Raw genomic sequence first — 11,935 nt, forward strand, 5'->3', positions numbered from 1 at the left:
GTCCCATGGATCGCAGATTAAATTTGTATACGCAAATTAAATCTAGCCATGGAGGAATGTAGTGACGGACAAAAAACAAGACAGGAAAACAAACAGAAAAGGCTTTACGGCCAGACGAGAAAAATTATGTGTGTATTAACGCGATGAGGCACGAACCCGAGAGAGACAAAGTGGTGTGTGCGTTGCTTGGCGAAAGCCAAGGAAGGAAAGGATTATTGACCGGAAGCATGTGACCATGCCGGTAGAGAGAGTGGTAGAGGGAGAAACAAAGGGAGGAAGTAGAAGAATAGGTGAGCAACAGGGGAAAGGAGAAAGAGAGGAAATACGAGGGGGAAAAAAAGGTACGTAGTAGTAACAGAGGAAGAACGAGAGGGGTAAAGCGAGATACGTAGTAGTAAAGAGGAATATATATATATATATATATGTATATACAGGGTGTCCATTAAGACTGGGTACATGGAGTAAATAAAATTATAACATAAACATTTAACTAGAAGAAATAATAATTTTTTAAAGTATGTGTTAATCCCCATGTACCCAGACTTTGTGGACACCCTGTATATATAGTGTAGATATGATTATATGACATAATGATAAAAATACCTGTAAAGTGTCTTCTCAATTTCTTCAAGAGGAGCATCAACATCAGTGGGTTCCTCATCAGTAAGAGAATCGTAGAAATCATGCTAGAAAAGGAATCATATAATTATTGGTCACCAAATTTCTTAAAACACAAGGAATCTTACATACACACACATCTTTTATTTTTTACTCATTTCTTTTCTACTCTGGGCACAAGTCCCAAAATTTTGCGGGAGGGGGCCAGTCGATTAAATCAATGCAGTATGTAGCTGGTGCTTAATTTATTGACCCTGAAAGGATAAAAGGCAAAGTCAACCTCGGCGGAGTTTGAACTTAGAGTGTAAAGATGAAATACCACTAAGCATTTCGCCCGGTGTGATAACATTTCTTATTTCTTTATTGCCCACAAGGGGCTAAACATATAGGGGACAAACAAGGACAGACAAAGGGATTAAGTCGATTACATTGACCCCAGTGTGTAACTGGTACTTAATTTATCGATCCCGAAAAGATGAAAGGCCAAGTCGACCTCGGCAGAATTTGAACTCAGAACGTAACGGCAGATGAAATACTGCTAAGCATTTCACCTGGCATGCTAACGTTTCTGCCAGCTCGCCGTCTTCTTTCAGTTTCTTTCTACCAAATCCACTCACAAGACTTTGGTCATCCTGAGGTGAAAGTAAAAGACACTTGCCCAAGGTACCACACAGTGGGACTGAACCTGAAACTATGTGATTGAGAAGCAAGATTCTTACCACACAGACATGCCTGTGTACACATCATCATCATTTAATAACTGTTTTGCATGCTGGTATGGTTTAGACAGTTTGACAGGATCCAATGAGCCTCAAAACTGTTTCAAGCTGCAATGTCACCTTAGACATGGTTTCTGCTCTTGGATGCTCTTCCTAATGCCATATATAGAGTATTATTATAAACATGTGAGTGGTTAAGAAGCATGCCTTGCAGCTACATGTTTCTGGTTTCAATCCCACACCTCAGGCTGTGTCTGCTATTCATCATCATTTAACATCTGCCTTCTATGCTAACATGGGTTGAATGGTTTGATAGGTGCTGTCAAGCCAGAGGACGGCATCAAGCTCTACTGTTTGCTTTGACAAGATGCCCTTCCTAAAACCAACAACTTTACAAAGTGTACTGGGTGCCTTTTACATTGTGCCAGCACTCGTGTCATACATTCCAGGAACCAGATATTTAACCCTGATCATCATTTGACACAGAATTACAGTTATGTCATTGACAATGTGCAGTAGGGGAAAACATGCTCACCAAAAGGTGACCACATCTGCTCATGAGGTAGAAATCTCTGATAATGCCACAGCCTCAATAATTTCTTACATAAAAGCAGAGCTAACATTCCCCGTGTTCCTGAAGCAGTCACCTGTCTGTCTAATTACTAACCAGGTTTGGCATTGTTTAACTTTGGTTACCAGATGAGAACAGATATGTGGAGATGCAATGGCCCAGTGGTTAGGACAGCAGACTCGCGGTCATAGGATCGCGGTTTCGATTCCCAGATCAGGCATTATGAGTGTTTATTGAGCAAAAATACCTAAAAGCTCCACGAGGCTTCAGCAGTGGATGGTGGTGAACCCTGCTGTACTCTTTCACCACAACTTTCTCTCACTCTTTCTTTCTGTTTCTGTTGTACCTGTATTTCAAAGAGGCCAGCCTTGTCACACTGTGTCACGCTGAATATCCCCAAGAACTACGTTAAGGGTACACGTGTCTGTGGAGTGCTCAGCCACTTGCATGTTAATTTCACGAGCAGGCTGTTCCGTTGATCGGATCAACTGGAACCCTCGACGTCGTAAGCAATGGAGTGCCAACAACAACAACAACAACGATATGACTATTTGTTTATGGTCAAATAATCTTGAAATAATCTTCAAAAGTATCATCAGTGTACAAACTTACAGAGGATCTGGTGTCGTCTTGTTCCAAGGTTTCAACTTCAACACTGCCTCTTTCAGATTTCAACTCTTGTAAAAATTGCACAGCCTAAATAAAATAAAACAAAAATGAAATAAAATAAAACCATAAATTACCCTTCTTTTCTTATATGGAAAAATAAATTGTTAAATAACATTTTTTTCAGGTAAAATCTTTTCAGATCCTTTCAGTGTGTTTTACAGATGCACAAATTTGTGTAATTTCATAGAAAATTTATGGATGAAATTACATAAATGATGATGATGATGATCATCATCATCGTTTAACATCCGCTTTCCATGCTAGCATGGGTTGGACGATTTGACTGAGGACTGGTGCAACCGGATGGCTACACCAGGCTCCAATCTAATTTGGCAGAGTTTCTACAGCTGGATGCCCTTCCTAACGCCAACCACTCAGAGAGTGTAGTAAATGATGAGAATAAATATTCAAAACCAGGTTTTTTTTTTCACACTAATCATTTTTAATATAATGGTGATGGATTAACAGAACTGGTAGAATGAGAGATAAAATGGCTTGTGGTGTTTAGACAAGGTGCTTCAAATTGGGACTGAACCTAAAACTACATGGTTGGGGAAGAGAATTTCTTAATCACAGCTATACCTATGCCTGTACAAAGGGGAGTAGTAATGAGAGTGAATCCCTATGAATAAATACAATATTGTACAAGAGTGGGTGTATTTCGAAAACAGAAATATATCACTGAGGTAAAATACTCTGGAGTCAACCAATTGATTAATTCTAGCATGTAGGAAAAATTTGGTAAAACTATTTTTGGTTCCCATCATGAGGTGAGAGGTTCTCAAAATTCAAGAGTCCTGAGCTTTATCTATTTATTTTTATAGAAAGGAAATCCAGCAAACAATGACGGCCCTTCTTTAGCTTTCTGAGTCCTAAACTAGTTGAACTCAATCCTCATTGGTTCTACTCAAAGAGAACTATGTAGAGTAGCATTTCTCACAAGTAAAATCAGGCTCCACACCTGGTCACCCACCTGGGGTCTGAGTTTGTGAGGACTGAAAAGAGGGTGGACAAAATACCACCCTTAAGATAGTGTTTAACTTTTAAAACTCATCTAACACCTTACCATAGGAAAAAGAATTATAAGGACATAAATAATGTTTTGTTTTCTCATTTATAGGGAACAAGGAGAAAAATAGCAAAATGGGCACATTTTTCTAGGGGTCAATCTGAAAGTAACTTACTTAAAGAAAACTGTAAATTGTGTCATTCTTATATTTGAAATTTAGTAGTTGATGAATAAAACTGAATTTTTAAATTTCACAAGGGAAGTAATTTTAGGCATGTTCCGTTTAATCTAATCAGCAGAAGTGTAGCTTTGGAACTTGCCAAACTGTGAGAGATTGTAAATCATTAAGTAAAGATACAGGGCAGTAACAATCCAACAAAAGAGTGTCTACACAATTAGCTTATTAACTAGTAATAACAGTCAAAGCTCCTACAAATTAACCATATAATCTTAAAAAAAATACGAATAGACATTTCTGAGACTCATTTAAGGATAGACAACGATAAATTGTAAACACATGTTTTTGGAGGCCCAAGGTAAGTATTTTTACATTTATTTATGTTATTTGAGCTTTTGTAAGCTTCTAATATTTCTGAATCAGCACCATTTCATTCTTGGTTTCCAGATGTTTCATATTTTGGGAAGTTTCTTTTCTCAGTAGCTGCATATAGGACTCTCAGTGAGAACTTCTAGGTTTTCAACACAACTCTACCAACTTAATTAGTGGAACTAAGTTGCTGCTACATATAAATTTTACTTATTTATTCCCAAGGTGCTACACAGTTCCACTTTGCAGCACCTTGAGCAAAACGTCTTCTACTATTGCACGTGACTGACCAATGTTTAAGGAGTGGATTTGCTCAACAAAAACTGAAAGAAGTTTGTCATACATGTGAGTGTGGGAGCAGGGAGTGTCCCCTAGACTTGACATCATGCGATGGTTGTAAACGAGCATTGTTCATTTACAATCTACCATGAAAACCATGTCTAGTTATGACAAAACATTTATTTGATTGGTAACAGGTAAGTTGTGACTATAGGAAATATTTAACTGTAGAAAACTTGCTTTCTGCTTCAATGAATTTCATCTGATCCATGCAAGCATAGAAAAATGGATGTTAAAAATAATGAAGAAGACAAATATATCAATTGAAGAAGAGGATGTAAACATTAACAGAAGTTTTGTTTTCTAGACAGCCAATAAAATATTTCTTGGCGTTTACAAATATAACCACATGAGAACTACTGATGAATGATGAAAGGAATATTACCTTGAAGCGTTCATCTTTGTTACTTTCAGGTGTATTCATCTGATAGATCACATCACCCTTATCAAGTATAAACACATCACAATTGTTCAAACAGCTTTTGTGTTTTGGAACCTATAAGAAATTTAAAACAGAATTTATATATACATATAAACATATTCTTACAAATAGTGCAGGCGTGGCTATGTGATTATGAAGCTTGCTTCCCAATTACATAGTTTCAGGTTTGATTCCATTATATGACACCTTGGGGCTAATGCAATTTTACACCGTTCATTGAAAAATGCCTTTTTTAAAATATATTTGTTGCGATTCTTACATTTCAGATGTCAGAGATTACGAACATGCAAAAAAAAAAAGAAGAAAAGAAAACAATTTTTTTAATTCCCTGCCTCCCATTTAAAATTTTGAACTTTTACCGAAATTTTTTTTTTAAAACCACCTTTGCCAAATTTAAAATGCTGACCTCAATCTCCCCTACTCCCAAATTTTAAATTGTTCAAATTTCACCCTGCCTCTTTGGTGGACCTAAAAAAACAATTTTTTTTTTGCATATTTGTAATCTCTGACATCTGAAACGTAGGAATCTGAAAAAATATTTTCAAACAAATGCGTTTTTCAAGAAGAGGTGTGAAACTGCCTTTACCCGGCACCTTGGGCAAGTGACTTCTACTATTGCCCTGGACTAGCTAGAGCTTTGTGATGAACTTTGTTGATGGAAACTGAAAGAAGCCCATTGTGTGTGTGTGTCTCCTTGGTTTGATGATATTGGATATATATAAGCAAGTATCAGTATCAAACAAGCAGTGTTATTTGTTTCCAAATTTTCCATGAAAATATGTGAGGCCATAGGAAATACTACCTTCTTGTTTGGAAACAAGTGAGGATTCATGACAGGAAAGGCATCCAGGTGTAAAAAAATCTGCTCCAATAATATTCCCTTCAACCCATGAAAAACGCCTGTTTATTATATAAGCTCACCAAATAAGAGAGCTTCTACAATAGTTGCTCGACTTGCTAAATATAACAGCAAAATTTCACTTAAATCACATTCTGTCCTCTTAGAAAAGGAATACACATTGGATAATGTAGTCATACATATGTATGACTACAATGACAAGATAGTTTTGGCTGGAAAGAATTTCATGACAGGTCTGTTACAACAACATACTCACAAAAAATATAAACTAATAGAAAGTTAACTGTCCTATTATATTTTACACATACAGCTAAAGCATAAAATTCTGTAACTTTGCTTGTATACCTAAACAAGGCAGCAATATTCTGTAGCCAAACTAGTTACAGATATCACATTACTGAATACTGTATTCTAGGTTAACTCCCCTTTCTAAGGTTTCTCATTGCAAGGTCTTATGCTCATGTGAAAACTGATGAAATGCATTATCAAAGTATCATTCTTTTATATACAATAACAAGCAAAATAAACTGACTGGAACCCTGCTGTTTCTATGCTGATTACCTCTGGCCACAAACAAGTTTCATATTGAGCAATTTGAGACAGCTCTTGGCACAGAGTTATACCTTGCCTTTACCAAACTTTTGAAACTGACCAGAGAGTGATATCTTTCCTCAATACAGTTACCTTTGGCATTAGCAAAAGTTTTGAAGGTTTTCTCTGTAGGTGCAGACATGGCTGTATGGTTAAGAAGCTTGTTTTGTAGCCACATAGTTTCAGTTTCACTGTACAACACTATAAGTGTCTCCTACTATATCCCCTGGGCAAGCAATGCCTCATGAGTGATTTTGGAAGATGGAAACCATGTGTGGGAGCCTGTTGTATAATATGTGTATGATTTAGTATTTGCCCTCCTCTGCTGCTTTGAACTGGTGTTGCCGTGTTTTCATCCTCATAACTTAGCAGTTTGGTAATTAGAATAAATACAAGAATTGTAAAGAAATAAAATAATTAGTACTGGGGTTGATTTGTTTGCCTAAACCCTTCAGGGTAGTGTCCAAGCATGGCCAAAGCCCACTGAAAAAGGGCTAGCAACAGGAAAGGACATCTGGCGATAGAAAATCTGCCTCAACAAATTCCACCTAACCCATGTGAGCATGGAAAAGTGGATATTAAAATGATGATGATGAAATTTGGGTGGATAGACTGATATAAATAAATACTTGGGTCAATTAGTTCAACTAAAATCCTTCAAGGTGGTATGCCAGCCTGACCACTGTCCAATGACTGAAACAAGTTACCCATTACCTCCCATAATTCTATTAACTGGAATTTTTTTTATGAAACTTTGATTTCTAGCATAAAACAGCCTTAGAAACACGCTGGAATGATCAAAATAACATTTCAGATAGAAATAAGCGAGATATTGGGTGAAAAATTAGCAAACCTCATTTGAATATCAGAGAAATATACCTAGTAGATACAGCAAAAAGGTTAGATATGTGTAAATATTGACAGATAATTACAAAATTTGTAATTTTTAAGTGATCTCATGTGAGATCACTGGTAGGTAATAGGTTAAAGTTAAAGAAAATATAAAAATATCTACTTACTTCAATCATTTCAATGTTCTTTCTTGAACCAACAAAACGTAGAAGTCTGGCTCGGTAATTTTCAGGTTCAACATGTCTGAAACCAGTTTCTGCACCTCCTTCTAATATTCTGTAAGATGATCATGAAAATTATATTTGATATTTTACAATAGATTAAAATTCATTGGTTAGGTATTGTTACTTGAGGAATCAAACTTCTTTAATACTATTACTACTATGCCACAACAACAAAGGTTTCAAATTTTGACACAAGGCCTGCAATTTCGGGGAGGAGATAAGTTGATTACATTCACCCCAGCATTCAACTGGTAATTATTTTATTGGCCCTGAAAGGATGAAAGGCAAAGTTAGCCTCAGCAGAATTTGAACTCAGATTGTTAGCATGCTACCTTAATAATAATAATCCTTTCTTCTATATGCACAAGGCCAGAAATTTTGGGTAAAGAAGCTAGTTGATTACATTGATTCCAGGACTCAACTGGTACTTATTTTATCAACCCTGAAAGGATAAAAGGCAAAGTTGACCTCGATGGAATTTGAACTCAGAATGTAAAGATGGATGAAATGCCACTAAGCATTTTGTCCGGTGTGCTAATGATTCTGCCAGCATACCATCTTACTACTACTACTACTACTAATAATAATAATAATAATTTCTTCTAGAGGCACAAGGTCTGAAATTTTTTTTTGGGGGGGACTAGTTGATTATGTTGATCTCAGTGTTTAACTGGTACGTATTTTATTGACCCCAAAAGAGTGAAAAGAAAATTGAACCTTGAAATCTCAAATTTCATTAAAATCAGATGAAAAATATAAAAGTTACGGCCCAAAATAAAATCCCTATCGGTATTTGCCTGCAAAAAGCCTATTGATTTTATAAACCACTGCTCAGGTGCAATTATCGATTTTTTGTCAATGCCATATATTGACATCAACTCACTGCCATGAGCCTTGTTCACTCACCGATTTTCATCAAAACCAGACAAAAAATGCAAAAGCTGCAGGAAAAATAACATTGTTATGGGAATTTCCATTCAAACACCTGATTGAGCTCACAAAAATCGATGCCAACGGAGCATTACTGAGTTTACGAAAAATTCCGGCCTTATTTGAACTTCAAGGCATGTGATCTACCTATGTGCCAAAAATCATTAAAATCAGTTGGACGGTGTGGGGGGAGGTAGAGTAACCCCAAACACACAGAGACACCATTACACATTTATGTATATAGATATATATTCATACATGTATGTGGGTGTGTGTGTATTATTCACATGAATACATGCACATGTATAAACATCCATACATGTTCACACATACAGTTATATGCACAATTATGAGTACCATAAAAAACATGATAAGGTACCAATAAACCAACATCACATGAGAGTTAAGTTACTGGTTATTTTCCCCTTCTTTTTTTTTTTTACTTTACAGAGGTTTTTGGGAAAGGCATTACCATCAAAGTTCCCATTTCTCTGTGAGAACTTCACTAAACTACAGTGATAACCCAAATAACTGAAATAAAAATGTCATGTTTTCGATAAGGATTCATAAAAACTGTCAGATATATTTTAGTATATAAATAATTAAAACATAACAAAAACTTACATTAACTTATCAAAGTAGGATTTAAACAGCTCACTCTCTTGTCCTTGAACTTCTCGATGTTGTACAGCTTTATCATCCAACAGAGTATCTAGCTCAACAGTTTTATAAGCTGCTGTTCCATATTCATCCTAGAAAAAAAAAAAATCACTATCCAATAATATTTTGTCCTTAAAATGTTAGTTATTTCTGTTATACATATAATGGGCTTCCATAGTTTGACCAGTAAACTCACTCATAAGATATAGGTTGACCTGTATAGAACTTCCCCAGGGTGCCACACACAGTGGGACTGAACCCAAAATACCATGGTTGCAAAGTGAGCTTCTTAACCACACAGCCATGCCAGCACCTACATACACATTAAATAAAATTAAAAGGGAAGTTTTCTTATCAGTTTTAAAATTACAGGAGTTTAAAAGTACTTTTACTTTATTTTAACTTCTTGTTGGCACTCCGTCGCTTACGACGTTGAGGGTTCCAGTTGATCCGATCAACGGAACAGCCTGCTCGTGAAATTAACGTGCAAGTGGCTGAGCACTCCACAGACACGTGTACCCTTAACGTAGTTCTCAGGTATATTCAGCCTGACACAGTGTGACAAGGCTGACCCTTTGAATTACAGGCACAACAGAAACAGGAAGTAAGAGTGAGAGAAAGTTGTGGTGAAAGAGTCCACCATCCCCTGCCGGAGCCTCATGGAGCTTTTTTAGCTGTTTTCGCTCAATAAACTCTCACAATGCCCGGTCTAGGAATCGAAATCGCGATCCTATGACCGCGAGTCCACTGCCCTAACCACTGGGCCATTGCGCCTCCACACTTTATTTTAACTAACCTCTTGAATAATTTCAAAATGTTAAAAAGATTTTTTTGAGGGTATTCAATGGTTTAGTGGACTGTAAAATTATTAAAGGCATTTAATACTGTAGGAAGTGGTAAGTTGTTATTGGGCCATCAGACAAAACGAGAAATTTTCAGAGGAAGAATTCCTGTCAAGCAAGTGTTTAAGTTTACTAGTTCCTGACACTGTGAGGGAACTAGGTTCACCTAGGTCATGACTCTAAGGTGTCCTCCCGCTGTTTTTCAAATCCTACCTTTAGCAGGGAATGAACCCATAACCTTTAAGTGATCTTATTTCCATGAACTGTGGTGTATATTGCATGGTTAAGAAGGTCACATGATACTTATTGTTTATTCTATTTGTTAAAAAGAAATAGAGGGCTATGTAAAAGTAATGATAAAAATTGATTTCCTAACAAATACAAGATGCAACTGAATGATGAACCCAATAACAGCTGTAGAGAATATAGATTACCAATTAGAAGTATTTATTACCTGAGAACTATCTTTACCAATCCAGAAATGAACATCATACTTAAGATCTTCAGAGTCATCAACAGTGTAAGTCTGCAATTAGAGGAAGAAAGAGAGCTTTTAAGGAAAAAAAACATAGCAAAAATTTAATATAACATATATATATATATAATACAAAAATGGGACAAGAATGCAAAACATTCAGACAGATGATGCAAAGAAAACAAGGACGGGTCATTCGGAGTTTTCTTTCCTCAATCGAGTTCCAGATTATCTTTACAATATATATATATATATATATATATATATATATATATATATATATATATATATATATATGGCTATAAACATAGACATTGAAAAACAGTGTATAGATAAATACACATTTTATTTTTTATTTGTTTGAGTCAGATGGTGACCATGCTGAGTCACTGCCTTGAAATTTTAGTCGAATGAGTCAGTCCCAGAATATATTTTTCAAATAAGCTCGAAGCTTAGTGCATCAGTCTCTTTTGTCAAACTGTTAAGTAGTGGGGATATAAACACACCAACACAGGTTGTCAAGCACTAGTTGGGGACAAACACACACACATATATATTATATATTGGACAGGTTTCTTTCAGTTTCTATCAACCAAATCCACTCACAATGCTTTAGTTGGCTCAAGGCTACAGAAGAAGATACTGACCCAAGGCGCCATACAGTGGGACTGAAATTGGAACCATGCAGTTTGGAAGTAAGATTCTTTTCACACAACCATGCTTTAAAATTGTGAAGGTGGGTGGCCCAGTTGGTTAGGGTGTTGCACTCACGATCACAAGATTGTGGTTTTGATTCCCAGACTGGTGGTATTTGTGTTCTTGAGCAAAACACTTAACTTCACCCTGCTCCAGGCCACTCAGCTATGAATAGGTAACCCTGTAATGAACTGGCACTCTGTTTGAGGCTAATGCTGGCTTGCCTGCCCAGCCAGTAGGGTGGCATCCTTTAAATACTACAACAATGCAAGCAAGTGCATTGTGACCAGCAGTGTATAACAACATGTGATAACCTGTCTGATACAGTGAGATATGTTAAAAATATATGGTTGGGTGATCAAGAAGCTTGCTTTATAACTAACTATGTTGCTTCAAAACTCATCAGATTTAAATCCTATGGACTACTACGTTTGAAGCAGTGTTGAAAGGGAGAGTACTCAATATCCTTACAATACCACAGCAACACTGAAAGCCACGACTGTTTGGGTGACATTCGAAATAGATAAGAACCAGTTAGTTCAAGTGTATCAATGATTCCAGTCCTGCATTGTAGCAGCCTTCAAAGGTTGTGCATACTGCACAGTGATTCTATGATAACCTGCATGTGTGCATGTAACGCTATGTGCATGTGATGTGCATGCAACAATGTTATATACATCTGTGCCTGCTGTGTGGTAAGAAGCTTACCTCCCGACCACATGATTCTGGGTTCAGTCCCATTGCCTGGTACTTTGAGTAAGTGTCTTCTACTATAGCCTCATGCCAACCAAAGCCTTGTGAATGGATTCAGTAGATGGAAACTGAAAGAAGCCCTTTGTATATAAATATGTACAAATATATATATATATATATATATATATATATATATATA

At 36.5% G+C, this 11,935-nt stretch overlaps 1 protein-coding gene across 1 annotated transcript in view; it reads right to left on the minus strand.

Moving 5' to 3' along the window:
• The window catches only part of LOC106871273 (gelsolin-like protein 2), a 78,702-nt gene that overhangs the window by 6,469 nt on the left and 60,298 nt on the right, over nt 1–11,935 (minus strand). Inside the window, exons 6-11 of the mRNA XM_014917636.2 lie at nt 10,327–10,398; nt 8,995–9,122; nt 7,384–7,492; nt 4,858–4,968; nt 2,521–2,604; nt 604–686 (exon numbers count right to left, since the gene is read on the minus strand). Coding sequence (XP_014773122.1) covers nt 604–686; nt 2,521–2,604; nt 4,858–4,968; nt 7,384–7,492; nt 8,995–9,122; nt 10,327–10,398 — 587 coding nt within the window. The remainder of the gene's footprint in view (nt 1–603; nt 687–2,520; nt 2,605–4,857; nt 4,969–7,383; nt 7,493–8,994; nt 9,123–10,326; nt 10,399–11,935) is intronic.

Source organism: Octopus bimaculoides, chromosome 5 (genome assembly GCF_001194135.2).
Source record: "Octopus bimaculoides isolate UCB-OBI-ISO-001 chromosome 5, ASM119413v2, whole genome shotgun sequence".
Taxonomy (NCBI): Eukaryota; Metazoa; Mollusca; class Cephalopoda; order Octopoda; family Octopodidae; genus Octopus; species Octopus bimaculoides.